The following is a 19,879-nucleotide window of genomic DNA, read 5'->3' as shown; positions in this document are numbered from 1 at the left end:
TGGAGGGAGACGGGGAGAGAGAGACGTGGAGGGAGACGGGGAGAGAGAGACGTGGAGGGAGACGGGGAGGGAGACGGGGAGAGAGAGACGGGGAGAGAGAGACGGGGAGGGAGACGGGGAGAGAGAGACGGGGAGGGAGACGGGGAGAGAGAGACGTGGAGGGAGACGGGGAGAGAGAGACGGGGAGGGAGACGGGGGGAGGGAGACGGGGAGAGAGAGACGGGGAGAGAGAGACGGGGAGGGAGACGGGGAGAGAGAGACGGGGAGGGAGACGGGGAGAGAGAGACGTGGAGGGAGACGGGGGGAGGGAGACGGGGAGAGAGAGACGGGGAGGGAGACGGGGAGAGAGAGACGTGGAGGGAGACGGGGAGAGAGAGACGTGGAGGGAGACGGGGAGAGAGAGACGGGGAGGGAGACGGGGGGAGGGAGACGGGGAGAGAGAGACGTGGAGGGAGACGGGGAGAGGGAGACGGGGAGGGAGACGGGGGGAGGGAGACGGGGAGAGAGAGACGTGGAGGGAGACGGGGAGAGAGAGACGTGGAGGGAGACGGGGAGAGAGAGACGTGGAGGGAGACGGGGAGAGAGAGACGGGGAGGGAGACGGGGAGAGAGAGACGGGGAGGGAGACGGGGAGAGAGAGACGTGGAGGGAGACGGGGAGAGAGAGACGGGGAGGGAGACGGGGGGAGGGAGACGGGGAGAGAGAGACGGGGAGAGAGAGACGGGGAGGGAGACGGGGAGAGAGAGACGGGGAGGGAGACGGGGAGAGAGAGACGTGGAGGGAGACGGGGAGAGAGAGACGGGGAGGGAGACGGGGGGAGGGAGACGGGGAGAGAGAGACGGGGAGGGAGACGGGGAGAGAGAGACGTGGAGGGAGACGGGGAGAGAGAGACGTGGAGGGAGACGGGGAGAGAGAGACGGGGAGGGAGACGGGGGGAGGGAGACGGGGAGAGAGAGACGTGGAGGGAGACGGGGAGAGAGAGACGGGGAGGGAGACGGGGGGAGGGAGACGGGGAGAGAGACGGGGAGAGAGAGACGTGGAGGGAGACGGGGAGGGAGACGGGGAGAGAGAGACGGGGAGGGAGACGGGGAGAGAGAGACGGGGAGGGAGACGGGGAGAGAGAGACGGGGAGGGAGACGGGGAGAGAGAGACGTGGAGGGAGACGGGGAGAGAGAGACGGGGAGGGAGACGGGGGGAGGGAGACGGGGAGAGAGAGACGGGGAGAGAGAGACGGGGAGGGAGACGGGGAGAGAGAGACGGGGAGGGAGACGGGGAGAGAGAGACGTGGAGGGAGACGGGGAGAGAGAGACGGGGAGGGAGACGGGGGGAGGGAGACGGGGAGAGAGAGACGGGGAGGGAGACGGGGAGAGAGAGACGTGGAGGGAGACGGGGAGAGAGAGACGTGGAGGGAGACGGGGAGAGAGAGACGGGGAGGGAGACGGGGGGAGGGAGACGGGGAGAGAGAGACGTGGAGGGAGACGGGGAGAGAGAGACGGGGAGGGAGACGGGGAGAGAGAGACGTGGAGGGAGACGGGGAGAGAGAGACGTGGAGGGAGACGGGGAGAGAGAGACGTGGAGGGAGACGGGGAGAGAGAGACGTGGAGGGAGACGGGGAGAGAGAGACGTGGAGGGAGACGGGGAGAGAGAGACGTGGAGGGAGACGGGGAGGGAGACGGGGAGGGAGACGGGGAGGGAGACGGGGAGAGAGAGACGGGGAGGGAGACGGGGAGAGAGAGACGGGGAGGGAGACGGGGAGAGAGAGACGGGGAGGGAGACGGGGAGAGAGAGACGGGGAGGGAGACGGGGAGAGAGAGACGGGGAGGGAGACGGGGAGAGAGAGACGGGGAGGGAGACGGGGAGAGAGAGACGGGGAGGGAGACGGGGAGAGAGAGACGTGGAGGGAGACGGGGAGAGAGAGACGGGGAGGGAGACGGGGAGAGAGAGACGGGGAGGGAGACGGGGAGAGAGAGACGTGGAGGGAGACGGGGAGAGAGAGACGGGGAGGGAGACGGGGAGAGAGAGACGTGGAGGGAGACGGGGAGAGAGAGACGGGGAGGGAGACGGGGAGAGAGAGACGTGGAGGGAGACGGGGAGAGAGAGACGTGGAGGGAGACGGGGAGAGAGAGACGTGGAGGGAGACGGGGAGAGAGAGACGTGGAGGGAGACGGGGAGAGAGAGACGTGGAGGGAGACGGGGAGAGAGAGACGGGGAGAGAGAGACGGGGAGGGAGACGGGGAGAGAGAGACGGGGAGAGAGACGGGGAGGGAGACGGGGAGAGAGAGACGGGGAGGGAGACGGGGAGAGAGAGACGGGGAGGGAGACGGGGAGAGAGAGACGGGGAGGGAGACGGGGAGAGAGAGACGGGGAGGGAGACGGGGAGAGAGAGACGGGGAGGGAGACGGGGAGAGAGAGACGTGGAGGGAGACGGGGAGAGAGAGACGGGGAGGGAGACGGGGAGAGAGAGACGGGGAGGGAGACGGGGAGAGAGAGACGGGGAGGGAGAGACGGGGAGGGAGACGGGGAGAGAGAGACGGGGAGGGAGACGGGGAGAGAGAGACGGGGAGGGAGACGGGGAGGGAGACGGGGAGGGAGAGACGTGGAGGGAGACGGGGAGAGAGAGACGTGGAGGGAGACGGGGAGAGAGAGACGGGGAGGGAGACGGGGAGAGAGAGACGGGGAGGGAGACGGGGAGAGAGAGACGGGGAGGGAGACGGGGAGAGAGAGACGTGGAGGGAGACGGGGAGAGAGAGACGGGGAGGGAGACGGGGAGAGAGAGACGGGGAGGGAGACGGGGAGAGAGAGACGGGGAGGGAGAGACGGGGAGGGAGACGGGGAGAGAGAGACGGGGAGGGAGACGGGGAGAGAGAGACGGGGAGGGAGACGGGGAGGGAGACGGGGAGGGAGAGACGTGGAGGGAGACGGGGAGAGAGAGACGTGGAGGGAGACGTGGAGGGAGACGTGGAGAGAGAGACGTGGAGGGAGACGGGGAGAGAGAGACGTGGAGGGAGACGGGGAGAGAGAGACGGGGAGGGAGACGGGGAGAGAGAGACGGGGAGGGAGACGGGGAGAGAGAGACGGGGAGGGAGACGGGGAGAGAGAGACGTGGAGGGAGACGGGGAGAGAGAGACGTGGAGGGAGACGGGGAGAGAGAGACGTGGAGGGAGACGGGGAGAGAGAGACGTGGAGGGAGACGGGGAGAGAGAGACGTGGAGGGAGACGGGGAGAGAGACGGGGAGGGAGACGGGGAGAGAGAGACGTGGAGGGAGACGGGGAGAGGGAGACGGGGAGAGAGAGACGGGGAGAGGGAGACGGGGAGAGAGAGACGGGGAGGGAGACGGGGAGAGAGAGACGGGGAGGGAGACGGGGAGAGAGAGACGTGGAGGGAGACGGGGAGAGAGAGACGTGGAGGGAGACGGGGAGAGAGAGACGGGGAGAGAGAGACGTGGAGGGAGACGGGGAGAGAGAGACGGGGAGGGAGACGGGGAGAGAGAGACGTGGAGGGAGACGGGGAGAGAGAGACGGGGAGGGAGACGGGGGGAGGGAGACGGGGAGAGAGAGACGGGGAGGGAGACGGGGAGAGAGAGACGTGGAGGGAGACGGGGAGAGAGAGACGTGGAGGGAGACGGGGAGAGAGAGACGGGGAGGGAGACGGGGGGAGGGAGACGGGGAGAGAGAGACGTGGAGGGAGACGGGGAGAGAGAGACGGGGAGGGAGACGGGGGGAGGGAGACGGGGAGAGAGACGGGGAGAGAGAGACGTGGAGGGAGACGGGGAGGGAGACGGGGAGAGAGAGACGGGGAGGGAGACGGGGAGAGAGAGACGGGGAGGGAGACGGGGAGAGAGAGACGGGGAGGGAGACGGGGAGAGAGAGACGTGGAGGGAGACGGGGAGAGAGAGACGGGGAGGGAGACGGGGGGAGGGAGACGGGGAGAGAGAGACGGGGAGAGAGAGACGGGGAGGGAGACGGGGAGAGAGAGACGGGGAGGGAGACGGGGAGAGAGAGACGTGGAGGGAGACGGGGAGAGAGAGACGGGGAGGGAGACGGGGGGAGGGAGACGGGGAGAGAGAGACGGGGAGGGAGACGGGGAGAGAGAGACGTGGAGGGAGACGGGGAGAGAGAGACGTGGAGGGAGACGGGGAGAGAGAGACGGGGAGGGAGACGGGGGGAGGGAGACGGGGAGAGAGAGACGTGGAGGGAGACGGGGAGAGAGAGACGGGGAGGGAGACGGGGAGAGAGAGACGTGGAGGGAGACGGGGAGAGAGAGACGTGGAGGGAGACGGGGAGAGAGAGACGTGGAGGGAGACGGGGAGAGAGAGACGTGGAGGGAGACGGGGAGAGAGAGACGTGGAGGGAGACGGGGAGAGAGAGACGTGGAGGGAGACGGGGAGGGAGACGGGGAGAGAGAGACGGGGAGGGAGACGGGGAGAGAGAGACGGGGAGGGAGACGGGGAGAGAGAGACGGGGAGGGAGACGGGGAGAGAGAGACGGGGAGGGAGACGGGGAGAGAGAGACGGGGAGGGAGACGGGGAGAGAGAGACGGGGAGGGAGACGGGGAGAGAGAGACGGGGAGGGAGACGGGGAGAGAGAGACGTGGAGGGAGACGGGGAGAGAGAGACGGGGAGGGAGACGGGGAGAGAGAGACGGGGAGGGAGACGGGGAGAGAGAGACGTGGAGGGAGACGGGGAGAGAGAGACGGGGAGGGAGACGGGGAGAGAGAGACGTGGAGGGAGACGGGGAGAGAGAGACGGGGAGGGAGACGGGGAGAGAGAGACGTGGAGGGAGACGGGGAGAGAGAGACGTGGAGGGAGACGGGGAGAGAGAGACGTGGAGGGAGACGGGGAGAGAGAGACGTGGAGGGAGACGGGGAGAGAGAGACGTGGAGGGAGACGGGGAGAGAGAGACGGGGAGAGAGAGACGGGGAGGGAGACGGGGAGAGAGAGACGGGGAGAGAGACGGGGAGGGAGACGGGGAGAGAGAGACGGGGAGGGAGACGGGGAGAGAGAGACGGGGAGGGAGACGGGGAGAGAGAGACGGGGAGGGAGACGGGGAGAGAGAGACGGGGAGGGAGACGGGGAGAGAGAGACGGGGAGGGAGACGGGGAGAGAGAGACGTGGAGGGAGACGGGGAGAGAGAGACGGGGAGGGAGACGGGGAGAGAGAGACGGGGAGGGAGACGGGGAGAGAGAGACGGGGAGGGAGAGACGGGGAGGGAGACGGGGAGAGAGAGACGGGGAGGGAGACGGGGAGAGAGAGACGGGGAGGGAGACGGGGAGGGAGACGGGGAGGGAGAGACGTGGAGGGAGACGGGGAGAGAGAGACGTGGAGGGAGACGGGGAGAGAGAGACGGGGAGGGAGACGGGGAGAGAGAGACGGGGAGGGAGACGGGGAGAGAGAGACGGGGAGGGAGACGGGGAGAGAGAGACGTGGAGGGAGACGGGGAGAGAGAGACGGGGAGGGAGACGGGGAGAGAGAGACGGGGAGGGAGACGGGGAGAGAGAGACGGGGAGGGAGAGACGGGGAGGGAGACGGGGAGAGAGAGACGGGGAGGGAGACGGGGAGAGAGAGACGGGGAGGGAGACGGGGAGGGAGACGGGGAGGGAGAGACGTGGAGGGAGACGGGGAGAGAGAGACGTGGAGGGAGACGTGGAGGGAGACGTGGAGAGAGAGACGTGGAGGGAGACGGGGAGAGAGAGACGTGGAGGGAGACGGGGAGAGAGAGACGGGGAGGGAGACGGGGAGAGAGAGACGGGGAGGGAGACGGGGAGAGAGAGACGGGGAGGGAGACGGGGAGAGAGAGACGTGGAGGGAGACGGGGAGAGAGAGACGTGGAGGGAGACGGGGAGAGAGAGACGTGGAGGGAGACGGGGAGAGAGAGACGTGGAGGGAGACGGGGAGAGAGAGACGTGGAGGGAGACGGGGAGAGAGACGGGGAGGGAGACGGGGAGAGAGAGACGTGGAGGGAGACGGGGAGAGGGAGACGGGGAGAGAGAGACGGGGAGAGGGAGACGGGGAGAGAGAGACGGGGAGGGAGACGGGGAGAGAGAGACGGGGAGGGAGACGGGGAGAGAGAGACGTGGAGGGAGACGGGGAGAGAGAGACGTGGAGGGAGACGGGGAGAGAGAGACGGGGAGGGAGACGGGGAGAGAGAGACGGGGAGGGAGACGGGGAGAGAGAGACGTGGAGGGAGACGGGGAGAGGGAGACGGGGAGAGAGAGACGGGGAGGGAGACGGGGAGAGAGAGACGTGGAGGGAGACGGGGAGAGAGAGACGTGGAGGGAGACGGGGAGAGAGAGACGTGGAGGGAGACGGGGAGAGAAACAGCCAGATGAAGGGGGCAGATGTGAGCATGCATGTGAGGGTTTTCGGTGAAGCAGGATTTGAAGATGTTTCAGAGAAACGGCTTTTCATTAGCGGGTTGCTTGTCGTGTTTGTGCTCTGTTCTGACGCTGGTGCTGCATCTGTACACTGCGTGTGTGAATGTGAGTGCAGATTTACACTATGCACACACTAATCTCATAATCAATCGAAGTTCACTGTACTGTATCTACTTCATTCAAATGGCTCCATATTCGGGTGAGGGGGTGCACTTTTATTTGGATGTGTATGTTTAAATTATTTGTAAATATCCCCCCCCCCCTTGTGTCTCAGGACTTGAAGAAGTACGGTGCTACAACAGTGGTGCGTGTGTGTGAGGTGACCTACGATAAAACGCCCCTGGAGAAGGATGGCATCACCGTGGTGGTGAGTGTGTTTACATTCATGCTGTGCAAGTGTGTGTGTGGGGGGGTACGTACGTACATATGTACACGCACGCACTATACTATAGTCTGGTATTAATTCTGTGTTAATCATTGTAGCTGTTCATGCAGACTTTCTCCACGTCGATGTGGCACTGTTATACGTGATAAGTTCTCACACACCCCATAAAACGCGCACGCGCACACAAGCACGCCCGCACGTACACACTGAGCCGCCCGCCTCACAGCTTCGACATGTGTTTCTAATTACCGGCATCAACGTTTTCCCTGTTGCCATGGAAACGGCCTCCACTTCAGCACTCCCTGCCTTTTTTTTTTGCTCGTTCTGTTTAGTTCTTTTCTCTGACTTTGTGAGGAGAAAGGCAAGTGTGAAAGAGAGCGGTTTCATAACACTGCTGTTTGGCCCCGACTCGGTCAAACAATACCCAGCTGAAGTGCGTATGTCTACCTGAGAGATGTGTGTCAGTGGATACGATGTGTACTTGACTAAGAGAGAGAGCTTGGTGAAGAATTTAATAATAATTTCTAAAAAGAGTTTAAATATTCAGTGATTGATTGGAATCAGTCTCCTCCCAGCGAAGGAGGTGTGGCCTCTGCACCTCTGCCTGTCCCAGCGAAGGAGGTGTGGCCTCTGCACCTCTGCCTGTCCCAGTGAAGGACGTGTGGCCTCTGCGTCTGTCTGTCTGTCTGTCTGTCTGTCCCAGCGAAGGAGGCGTGGCCTCTGCACCTCTGTCTGTCCCAGCGAAGGACGTGTGGCCTCTGCGTCTGTCTGCCTGTCCCAGTGAAGGAGGCGTGGCCTCTGCACCTCTGTCTGTCCCAGCGAAGGACGTGTGGCCTCTACACCTGTCTGTCTGTCTGTCTGTCCTAGCGAAGGAGGCGTGGCCTTTTAATTGTATGTCGATATTATGGGTTAGTTTCTGTACATTTGCGACATATATAATCATAAGACCATTTCATTTCCAGGTTGTAACATGACAAAATAGGGAAGCACTTCAGGGGGATGAATATTTATGCAAGGTCCTGTATGTTAGTGACACTACTACCTGAATGGAACTTTACTAGACTTTATAAGGTCAGTTGCAAGGCTTTATGATTATGTAGAGAGTATTTATTAAATTTGTGTGGCGTGGCCTTGGAGTGTGTGTTTGAGAGGGAGCTACGGGATGATTACAGGTTTTTACACCGTTGTTTCACCTGCAGTGTGTGTGTGTTTATCGCTGTGGTACTCAAGAGACCAAAACCTTTTGGTACATTGGGTGGTGATGAGCAAAAGCCCTCATGAGTACAATCAGCAGTGGCGTGTGTGTGTGAATCCTGAAAGGAGTGTTGGTTCTTTTGAAGTTGAATATCTGCCGGATTTTAATGAGCTTGATCACACTATTTATTCTTGTGAGCTCTTCAAGCCCTGATTACGAACACGTGTGCGTGACCGAGTGTATGTGTGCAACAAATAATCTGCTACCTAATTATACACCAAACATGACATGATTGTTTCCCCAACATAAATGACATCTTCATCCACACACACACACACACACACACACACAGTATCAAAGTACCACAAAGGCTGTGTTTATCTTCAGCATTCATTTTAAAGGAGGTGTCACGCACTCAGTTCTGCATTTACTCAGTGTCCTCTTCTTAGGGTTGTGTTTGTTTGTGTGTGTGGGGTGGGGTGGGTTGGAAGAGTGTTGTTAAACACTGGTGGCTTTCTTTCACTCGGGTATGTGCCTATGTGGACGTGTGTGTTTGTCTGCACAGCTCGTTGCCCATGGCAGCTGGACCACGTCAACTTCCCTGCACGTGTGTGTGTGTGATTTTCATAGCCCTGATATCAGATATACACATACACACATTCTGATAATGTTGTATCCAAACATTTTTTGCAAACTTTCACACCTAAACGCCGTGTACTGACCCTGTTGTGACCTGGCGTGTGTTTCTGATGCAGGACTGGCCGTTTGATGATGGAGCTCCTCCTCCATCCAAGGTGGTAGAGGACTGGCTGAGCCTCCTCAGGAGACGCTTCATGGAGGAACCAGGCTGCTGTGTGGCTGTGCACTGTGTCGCAGGCCTCGGCAGGTCAGTCAGCATCCAGCATAGAGTCGGCTCCAAACCCGGTGGCAAAGGCAGTACGTTACCTGAAATCGTCATAATTCTTGATTTGGATTGGTCAGGTTTCATAAAATTTTTATAACAGCAGCTCTGAACAGAAAATCACAGGATTATATAAATGTGCTCGTTCTAATGTTAGTGTTGCTATAGTAACACTCATTCACAGGGACTTGTATGGTGGACACACCACATTATCTAAGGCTAAGAATAAACAGATTTTTTGAGATTTAACAGAGGAAAATGGATCATCATTGTGATGATGTTTTCTGGAAGGACATTTATGGAAGGAGTCTCCAGTGTCGGTGCCCCTTTTTTTTTTTTTGAGGTTTTGCAAAAATATAAAATTACTTTATTAACTTCAAGAGAAAAAAATATGCTGGTGAGGGAACAATGCTATAATATAAGCGAACACAGGAACTAACTTGTTTTCTTAGATGTTCCACAACATTAAATGTAACTATAAATGGGTTAAAAAAGTATCAGCTATTATTCTTTTATTAGTAATTGTAATGAAGCAAATTTGGGTAGAAGCTTATATGCACCCTAGGTTCCCCTACCTTCCTGCCAAAAAGAATAAAAATCGGTGAAGAATTGAGAGAGAAGAAGCGATTTTCGTGAAATGTGGATGACACCGGACGAATGACGAACAACACGTGATGTTATAAACTCATCACCTGTTGGCCAGATGAGCAAAAAAATATTGGCTTGGGTTGAGTGGTGTATCAGACATATTCCATTCAGTGAGCATAATATTGAATGAGTCGAAGATGTACCATGGAAAAAAAGCCAGCCAAAATAATAATAATATTATTATTATTATATATACACACATTCCTTTTGGGTGTTCAACACGTCTTTCTCTTTCAAAATTCTCTCAAAATCTTCCGTAAGTAACGAAGCAAACCTGGCAGCCATGTTTGTTTACAAATTGTCACATTCGCTCACTAGCGCAGAAGATTTACATCTCCGATGTGTCTCTCTTCCAGTTTTTCAGTGTCTGTTGGTATGTTTTTCTCTTGTAAATATGTATGAAGAATATCCAGTTGTTGCCTTTTGGGTATTCAGCTCTTTCCTGGCGAACAAAGAAATGCTTCTGCGCAACAGAAAGCATTCTCATTGGATATTCGCATCAGCTCCGACATGTGACATCATGTCTTGACAACCATGCAATATCGTAAACCGTATTCAACGCTCATTCTCCACTGGGTAGACTGACATAATACACATAGGATAAACGATATGCTAACAATATTGCATGCTATCAAACCAAATCAATGGAAACCCGCTAGAAGGGAATAGAACACTTTTTTTTATTCCATCAAAAAAGTGTCCTGTATGTATAATAATTTTTTATAACAGCACGGTCCCCCCCCCCCCCCCCAAGTGTCTTTATTCCTTATGTGTCTTAAAGGGGAACTGAAGTCATTTTTAAACTTGCTTTATTTCTTAATTAACATGTTATTCAATTACATTTTCGGTTTTAGTAACCTTATATTGTGACTCGTATTGGCGACTAAATATGATACTTATCAGCCTATTCGGTTTTTAGCCATATTGAATTTAGTTCGTTTGGTCCACGGCAGGCGTCGCTTATCCGCGCGATCTTCACGAGACTTGTGCAAGACTTCGAAACGTGAAGTGTCAGCCAGGTGTCAGTGCCGCCATTTTGAAAACTGTTTTCCAAACGAAGTATTGCACAAAAACGAGTTTAAATGACGATTACTACCTACTTTTTTCAAACTTTCCTGATCGCTATTAAAACAAGCAAAACTTCCAGCTTGATTACGTCAGCATTCGAAAGAGGACGCACGCGTCTTTTGACAACGTTGGCAGATGTCGGTCACTTTGATTTCCGCTGTACGTTTTACTTCCGTCCTACGATGTCTCGCACAGGTCTCAACGAATCTCGTTTACAGCTGTTGCTTTGAGATATGGACTGATATATTACAGAGCATATTTCAAACACTCATAACTTGCTATAGCAGCGACAAAATAGCGATCAAACATGCATTCCCATATTTAATAAAATGAGAGAAATTGAATTTTGATGATGATGATAAATTTGCCTTCAGTTCTCCTTTAACAACGTACACCTGATACTGACTCCAGTTAATCAGAGCAAAACTCACTGTATTGGACTGTGAAGAACATGGGACTCTAATTTGAGAAACAGAATATGTGAAGACAAATTGCATTTTTTATTTTTTTAAAAAATGTTTTCAAAAACACAATTTTTTATTTTTAGTAACTGTAGCCAGTTCACAGAAAGACTTTCGGGCTTTACTGTATTATAAGCCTCCTACACATTTCAACACGCACATGCTGAAACCACACAAAATGGCTACTTAAGCTATAATTAAAGTTGATTCATACGGAGTTTAAACCATCCTGAAAGCTGTGTATATGTTATCCAGTGAAAAAGTGTGTTTTTGAAAGCTTTAAGTTTATCCACGCATTGTCTGGTGCCCCCTAATCACCAACCTCCGTTTTTGCTCTGCCTCGACTCTCAATCTGGAAAAGAATGTGAACTGCGTGCACTCCAGAACATAAACCACTTCTCTCCCATGAGCCTGATTTTCTCCAGCGACGGCAGCCAGGGTTGATGAGTCTCTCTGGCCTTGTCCAATTTTGTCTGCGTAGGCGATGCAATGCCCATCTGAAGCCCTGAGACTGGACGGAGAGCTGGGCCAAAGTCAATATGACTTGTGCCACATTTAGTCAGCTGTAATGCTGCTGCAATGTTATTGGAGATGAAGACAAAACAGGAAAACCTTTTTTTTTTAATTATTATTTTTCATACAGTGTTCACGGTCTATCTGTAGAGTGTCCTCTTTTATATGACCTTCAGTGTGAGGTGGAAGTCCTCAGCAGGGGGGTCTAGGAGGATTTTACTGGATCTGACTCGCACTGACGTCCAAAATTGTGGCTAACAAAGAAGAGACAAGAAGACCTAATGCATACAGTACCCTTCACTATTACTGGCACCCCTGGAAATGAACACAACGTACCTGAAGCATGTTTCCCATTTAAATTGTACAGGATTTTTTGAGTTAATTGGAGTGTGTAGGAACTTTCACGCTGTAATCCATGACTTCCTGATTAACTAGGGGACAAATATAAGGTGACACAGAGGCCAGATTCCCTCAGCATCAACATGGGAAAGATAAGAAGACACACACAAACCAATTACACCAGCAGTGGTCACGGCGCACCACACATTCAGGAGAAAAATAATCCATTAGTGTTAACATAATTTTGACTAACCCTGTGTGTGTGTGTGTGTGTGTGAGAGAGAGAGAGAGAGAGAGAGAGAGAGAAGTACTGTATATCCATCCATTCATCCATTATCTGTAGCCGCTTATCCTGTTCTACAGGGTCGCAGGCAAGCTGGAGCCTATCCCAGCTGACTATCCCAGCGAGAGGCGGGGTACACCCTGGACAAGTCGCCAGGTCATCACAGGGCTGACACATGGAGACAAACAACCATTCACACACTCATTCATTCACACCTACGGTCAATTTAGAGTCACCAGTTAACCTAACCTGCATGTCTTTGGACTGTGGGGGAAACCGGAGCACCTGGAGGAAACCCACGCGGACACGGGGAGAACATGCAAACTCCACACAGAAAGGCCCTTGCTGGCCACGGGGCTTGAACCCGGACCTTCTTGCTGTGAGGCGACAGTGCTAACCACTACACCACCATGCTGCTCTAGCACTAATCCCATGTTTTGGAAAATCGAAAATATCGTCTTGGGCCATATGGTTAGTCAAAATTATATTAACACTAATGGATTATTATTCTCCTGCGGATTGACGAGCACCCTGGGTGACAGATTAAATGGTATTATTGCTCGCTGGTTTTTGTGTGTTGAACACGATGGCGAACAAGTTGAAACCATCCTGTAAATCATCTTGCACATATGATGTATGTTTTGTGAATAAATGGTTTCTACTATTTAAGTGTTAACATAATTTTACCTACAGCACTAATGTCTCTTGTCTAAAGTCCTTCCCACACCATGTAGTCGGGTGCATTGGGCAGCGATGATTGACGTTTCGATAGCCGTCGGGCTCTCGCTTATACAGCTGGGGTTACAGTGGGGGGCTGGTCCTCTGGTAACCACGAGAGTTTGACTCCCCACTCGCATCTGTATTGCAGTGTAGTTTAACACAGTGTTTCCCAACCACTGTGCCGCGGCACATTAGTGTGCCGTGAGAGATCATCAGGTGTACAATCCAATCCAATATTATCCAATTTCACTTTTTTTTTTTCTGAAAATTATTTATTTACTGCAAATAATTTGTCTTCGTCGGTGGTGTAGTGGTTAGCGCTGTCGCCTCACAGCAAGAAGGTCCTGGGTTCGAGCCCCGGGGCCGGCGAGGGCCTTTCTGTGTGGAGTTTGCATGTTCTCCCCGTGTCCGCGTGGGTTTCCTCCGGGTGCTCCGGTTTCCCCCACAGTCCAAAGACATGCAGGTTAGGTTAACTGGTGACTCTAAATTGACCGTAGGTGTGAATGTGAGTGTGAATGGTTGTCTGTGTCTATGTGTCAGCCCTGTGATGACCTGGCGACTTGTCCAGGGTGTACCCCGCCTTTCGCCCGTAGTCAGCTGGGATAGGCTCCAGCTTGCCTGCGACCCTGTAGAAGGATAAAGTGGCTAGAGATAATGAGATGAGAATTTGTCTTCGTTCGTCTATGCCAGCGACGTATAGTGACCGGCGGAGCAATTAAATACTCTTCCAATAGATGGCAGCAGGTAGCTAATTAACCTGTGTATCTACCTGTTGCCATTCAAACAATAGAATTAGTAATGCTTCGGGTGTGACAGCGGTGATGGCGATAGCAGGGATGAGAGTTTCCCGCTTTTCGGCGGATTTCCGCTTTTTCTGAGTAAAAATCTACCTTTTTATATTATACCAAATCCGTTGATTTTTTTTTTTTTCATTTATTGAGGGGGGTTGGGGTATGTTCCCTCGTGATACTCAAGCGTAATTCATTCCTACGACGATGTTACATGTTTACATTTTCGCCATCTTTAGTCTCGCCAAGTCTCGCGGTAGAATACGTGTTATCTACAATGTAATTGGCCAAAACATCGATGGCGAGAGCATGATAGCCAATCATAACAGTTCTTACAAAAGAGAGGACTGACAAGCTTTTGTCTTTGGCCAAAAAGCTGAAGAAGTGGAAATGATCAAATGAAAATGGGAAGCGACTGTGAACTATAAATAATTGTATAAAGTGTACATAGGCATTATCCCATAAACTTAGCATTTGTTTGATTTAATACATTGAACATGTATATGATAGTCAGTAAATCTGAATTAATGCTGACAGTTTTGAAAACTTAAATATTTCAAAAGACTTTTTGAAGAAATCATATGCAACTAATGAGGACATGGGGAGAAAAGGTCAGTCACCCTAAGAAATTTTATTTAATATATGAACATTTTGATAATTAATAGAACTTAAGTTTAATGTGAATTTAGTTTGTCATTTTTGTTGATCATGAATTATAACCATACCCTTGAATGTAGAATGTGATTTTATTTTGAATTCAAACAATGCTATTGATTTGAAACATGTTTTCATGTAAATATATAAAAAAAGACAACAGATTTTTTTTTTATCATCTACTACAGCTCAGATTGTAGGAAAATTGGTTTGTAAGGCCTTATTTTTCAAAATTTTCCTGGGGGGTGGGTATCCATCCCAACATCCCAAACACATATAACCCCCCCCCCCACCCCCCGTTGGCTTTGTCTTTTTATATATATATATATATATATATATATATATATATATATATATATATATATATATGTATGTATGTAAGTCAGTGAGCATTACCACTGTACTATCCAGCTGATTGAGAAGGAGATTTTGTATATATTTGTGATTATTTTTGTTTGGTGATGTGCCGTGGGATTTTTCAAATGTAAAATATGTGCCGTGGCTCAAGAAAGGTTGGGAAACACTGGTTTAACAGATGGCAATGGGAATTATTTATTTATTTTTATTTATTTTTAAATGGTCTTTGGTATGACCCGACCACAAGTAGAACTTGCGATCTCCCAATCAAGAGGTAGACACGCTAACCACTAGGCCAGCTCGCGGTAATGTCTCTCGTAAATATGTTTAAGAGTCAAGCATGGGCTCAGTTTAGATCTTGTGCTCATTTCATTTAATTCTACTTAAATTATTACACTTCAATTTTACTGGTTAAATCCAGAATTGGTTGGGTTTTTTTTTTTTTAAAGCACTAACGAGGTTTTACTTTGGGACCGACACATACATACTTTCACAACAGAAAGATATTTAAGTGGAAGTTACTTTTTTTTTTTAACTAGGCACCTTTGACAGGATCCTTTGTCCTCTCTGGAAATCACTCACCATATGATGAGGTTGTAAATTATTTTCAGAAAACATTTATCTCTTTTGAATCAGAATACTCTGTTGCTGCACAGTAAAATCCAGGACTTGAAACAGATGTTAGACACATTTGCGGCAGAGCTTCGCATGTGGTTGAAATGTGTATCTGTCAAAAAGTGTCCTCTCCTCCGGAAAACCACAAGGATCGTCACCACTTCAGCTGTTATTCCAGTTACCACCGTGTACAAACGCGCATCGCTGCGCAGTAGCTGAAAATTTGTACTTAACATCAGATACATTTCAGTAGTTTTTCACTTTTTGTATCCCTTACTCTTGTAGACCATTCACTAATACACTATATTTCGTCTTCTCACCACAGCTAACACGCCCAGTATATGACCTGTAGCTCTGAAATTCTGCGCAGTTCATTTCCATCTCAAAAGGTCCTTTTTGGCAGCAGAGAAACACAAAAATCTGAGCTTGTGTGTTGTTGTTTTTTTTGACTATTCTGGTCCCAAAAAGTATCCCCTGATTGTGAAACAGCCCTTATGTGGTATCAGTGTGTGCTTTGAAACTGGACTGCTCATAAAAGTCCATAATAGACAAGACATATTAATGCTTTAAAAGAAAATATCCAAAATAATGCATTTAAAAAAAAAAAAATCTGCAGTGACGCGAGGAGGCAGAGGCCTCTCCATGATGTTCCCCGTCTTCCAAGCGGTAAAACCCCCGTCTCTGACGCACGTCTTCCCTCTCCACAGGGAACTGACCTCGATTTTTGAAAGGGAGCCAGTGTTTTCTTGGCCTGGGTTTATTTTCATCTAATTCAGACGCCAAACACTCTGTACAGCACTTGTGCATTTTTCTCTGAAAGGGGGGGGGAAAAAACCAGGCAGACCACAAGTGTATACTTTACACAGTGGGGTTTGACTGATTTTGGGGGGGGGGGGGGGATTACTTCTAGAAAATCTACTTATAGCAAGTCTTTAATTTCTTAGAAAGTCCTTTCTTAGACAGGAAGTAGTTCCTAGAAAATGACTACATCGGAGTGTATAGAATGGACCGTATGGATGCATTTCGAGGAATAAATTAAGTGCTTCAGTCCTGTTTACGTTGTTCACAAGCAGCGGTGACACGAGCCTCTTTGTTATAGTGTGTGTGTGTGTGTGTGTGTAAGAGTGGGAGGTTCTTTCTCTTGAGACACACACACTCGAACGGAGCCATCTGTTTGTGCGAGGGCTGCATGTCCCCATCTTTTACGGATGTGTGGTTTTTCCGCAGGGCTCCAGTGCTGGTGGCTTTGGCTCTCATTGAGTGTGGGATGAAGTATGAAGATGCGATCCAGTTCATCAGACAGTACGTGCAGCTTTGTTCTAGCACTGTTTTTAAGATACACAGTCTTTGACTTTGCCTTGGTTATACCACAGTGCTGTTGAATTCGCAATTCTGATTGGTCAGGAGATGATGATGATGATGATTAGTTTTCTCTAACAGGCATACAAATCACAGGTTGAGATTAAAGCTGTAGTTTATAACACATTGTTTCTATAGCACCAGCTCATTCACAAACATTTACATAGAAGACGCATTACATAACCTAAATAAAAACGTGTCATTGTTGATACGGTGACATTTTGTGTTAAGAGACTTTTTTTTTTGGTATTTATTGTTCTCCAAGGAATCGCTCTCTGGTGTCGGAGCTTTGTAACAGTCAGAGGTTCTGCTGTAGCCACGTTTTCTGACATGGGGAAAGTCTTTCTTCAAAACAGAGGAGTTCAGTTTGTTTGTAACATTTATAATAATAATAATAATAATAATATGTACACTACCGTTCAAAAGTTTGGGGTCACTTTGAAATATCCTTATTTTTGAAAGAAAAGCACTGTTCTTTTCAATGAAGATCACTTTAAACTAATCAGAAATCTACTCTATACATTGCTAATGTGGTAACTGACTATTCTAGCTGCAAATGTCTGGTTTTTGGTGCAATATCTCCATAGGTGTATAGAGGCCCATTTCCAGCAACTCTCACTCCAGTGTTCTAATGGTACAATGTGTTTGCTCATTGCCTCAGAAGGCTAATGGATGATTAGAAAACCCTTGTACAATCATGTTAGCACAGCTGAAGACAGTTTAGCTCTTTAGAGAAGCTATAAAACTGACCTTCCTTTGAGCAGATTGAGTTTCTGGAGCATCACATTTGTGGGGTCGATTAAATGCTCAAAATGGCCAGAAAAATGTCTTGACTATATTTTCTATTCATTTTACAACTTATGGTGGGAAATAAAAGTGTGACTTTTCATGGAAAACACAAAATTGTCTGGGTGACCCCAAACTTTTGAACGGTAGTGTATGCAGCTTATTTTTGTGACAAAGGGGGGGACATGCTGGTGAGGGAACCAGAAGTTATAGCTGCTGTGACATAAGTGATAACCAGAATTAACATGTTTCGTGGACATTCAGCAACATTACATATTACTGTAAATGGACATGTTGCTCTTTGATCAATAAATTATTTTTAATTGGTGTGGTATAAGAGGAATAAAACACTTAACAGTTATTCCATGAAATCGAGTCGTACATGAGCTGATAGCTAATGAGGCGCGTAGCACCGAGTCGGCTATAAGCCATGTACAACGAGATTGCGTGGAATAACTATTTTATTCTATCCACATTCACTGGATTTTGAGAAACGAAGCATTTTTATTTTAATTTTTTTTTCAAATTTGATCAATAAAAACTTTATACAAAACGTCCAACAAAATCATTTCCACTTAGAATGTAAACAAACCGGCGAAATGACAGGAGCAATTTGTGAAAAAATGCAATGATGATAATTCTTGAAAAATAAAAAAAGATAAAGTTCTTACCATGAAATACTTTCATTCCATATTTTGTTGCTTTTATTTTTATTTTTATTTTATTTTTTTTTTTTGGGGGGGGGGGGGGTCAGGTAGTTTTTATTTCATCCTCGGTTGGTTCAGCAACACGTTCCACCATTTTGTTTCTCTCTACTCACAGTGTATGAGCTGATATCCTAGTAGTCGAGTAGCCAAACAGAGCGCACAATTGCTCATATCCAGTGAATGTGGACACAGTAATTCAGAATGTGTTGAATTCCCCATCAGGAATTATTCTCCAGCGAACTTTCAAGTGTTTTATTCCTGATATTGCATGCTAAGGAACCCAATGCTGTCCAGACACTAAAATTCTTTATTCTTGTGACGGAGAAAGAGCCAGAAGGGGAAAGAGGGGCTTTGTTTTTGCTCGTATTGCATACATAATACTTTTGCTTCTCTTGTGTACTTGATGCTAAAATTATCCAAAACCAGTACAGATACAAATACTGTATGTGGGAAAGCAAAACCGCTTTATTTTGGTTCAAAACACGAGAGATGCAAATTATCAAATTCCAGTTTAGTAGCTAAACCAACAGACGTGACAAAGTTGCTCACATGAACGCTATCTGCTTTTTTTCTGTATTTGCATATATATTTACTCAGTAAACCTGTTTCTGTTGTCTAACACGGTTTACTGATCATGCTTTGACAGGAAGCGGCGTGGTGCGATAAACAGCAAACAGCTGACCTATCTGGAGAAGTACAGGCCCAAACAGAGACTGCGCTACAAACACCCACACATCTTCAAGAGCAAGTGCTGCATCATGTGACCTGAACTCTGCACCCAACCCAAACTTCTCAGACCCGGGGTTCTCTTCACTGAACTGCTACTTCAGCAGAACCCCATTTGGTCTGAGTGACTGACTGATTTTTGAATCCTTGTTGGTGCCTAAACTTGATCGCTCTCACTAGAGTGAACACTGCCACACTCCTCAGAGAGGTCAAAGGTCACTACAGGGTCTGTCAGGTGCACCACCTTTCATGGATTGATTGACCCAGCTGATATGGAGCCAAGGGGAATCATGGGAAACTTTTTTTTTTTTTGCCTGCTCACTTTCTTTCTTTATCTGTGAAGTCTCAGGTCTTCATTATTCAGTCGTTTCTGCTCAAGTCGTCTCAACTGCCGCTTACTACAGTCCGTGATTTTCCTTGTGATGCTTCGGCATTTCATGAGTAAGCTCAGCGTAGAAATGGACTGAGAGGATTTCTTTGAGAGAGGGCCGCCTTTGGCCAAAATCTTGGCAGCGTCTACAAGAAAGATGTCCGCATGAGGAATCAGTGAAGGCTTTTGTGAAATTTTGCGTTCGAGATGTGCGTGCGCGCAAGAGATTTTTTTTTTTTATTTCACTTCTGACATGTTTTGCTTTCTACACATCCATGATATTTTCTTATGAACTTGAGTTGATTAGTATATGAATGAGTTGGATAGATCACTTCCCCTCATCATCCCCCCCCCCCCCCCCCCCCCAAAAAAAAAAAACTAAACTGTATGAATGTAATAAACACGTTACGTGCCGCCACACAAGCAGTCTGCTGAGTTTGGGGTGTTCAAGTGTTAATGAGCATGAAGAACAGACTTGCGTCCTTGAAGTACGTTCTTGGCAAGTAATGTTGCACACGAGAACAGAGAATGCACTCGTTCATGTTCGAGATTTGCTGTGCACTTGGTTCTACGCAGACGTTCCTCACGTATTTATAATCAGTTGGATAAAAGCAGTTTGGTTTCTTGAGGAA

At 49.8% G+C, this 19,879-nt stretch overlaps 1 protein-coding gene across 7 annotated transcripts in view; it reads left to right on the top strand.

The window, feature by feature from the left end:
• The window catches only part of ptp4a3a (protein tyrosine phosphatase 4A3a), a 65,398-nt gene extending 45,804 nt beyond the window's left edge, over positions 1 to 19,594 (top strand). For 4 of the 7 annotated variants that reach the window (XM_060904613.1, XM_060904614.1, XM_060904616.1 and 1 more), the window contains exons 3-6: positions 6,647 to 6,739; positions 8,708 to 8,838; positions 16,527 to 16,601; positions 18,798 to 19,594. In XM_060904613.1, coding sequence (XP_060760596.1) covers positions 6,647 to 6,739; positions 8,708 to 8,838; positions 16,527 to 16,601; positions 18,798 to 18,915 — 417 coding nt within the window. In that variant the 3' untranslated portion in view covers positions 18,916 to 19,594. Of the gene's footprint in view, positions 1 to 6,646; positions 6,740 to 8,707; positions 8,889 to 16,526; positions 16,602 to 16,923; positions 17,019 to 18,797 lie in introns of all 7 variants that reach the window. The other 3 variants (XM_060904617.1, XM_060904619.1, XM_060904618.1) reach the window with 3 other exon arrangements.
• Positions 19,595 to 19,879: the final 285 nt, after the last annotated feature.

This window comes from Neoarius graeffei, chromosome 22, assembly GCF_027579695.1.
Source record: "Neoarius graeffei isolate fNeoGra1 chromosome 22, fNeoGra1.pri, whole genome shotgun sequence".
NCBI classification, from domain to species: domain Eukaryota; kingdom Metazoa; phylum Chordata; class Actinopteri; order Siluriformes; family Ariidae; genus Neoarius; species Neoarius graeffei.
Note: the sequence above shows the minus strand (reverse complement) of the source record. Positions and strands in the feature narration are given on the sequence as shown.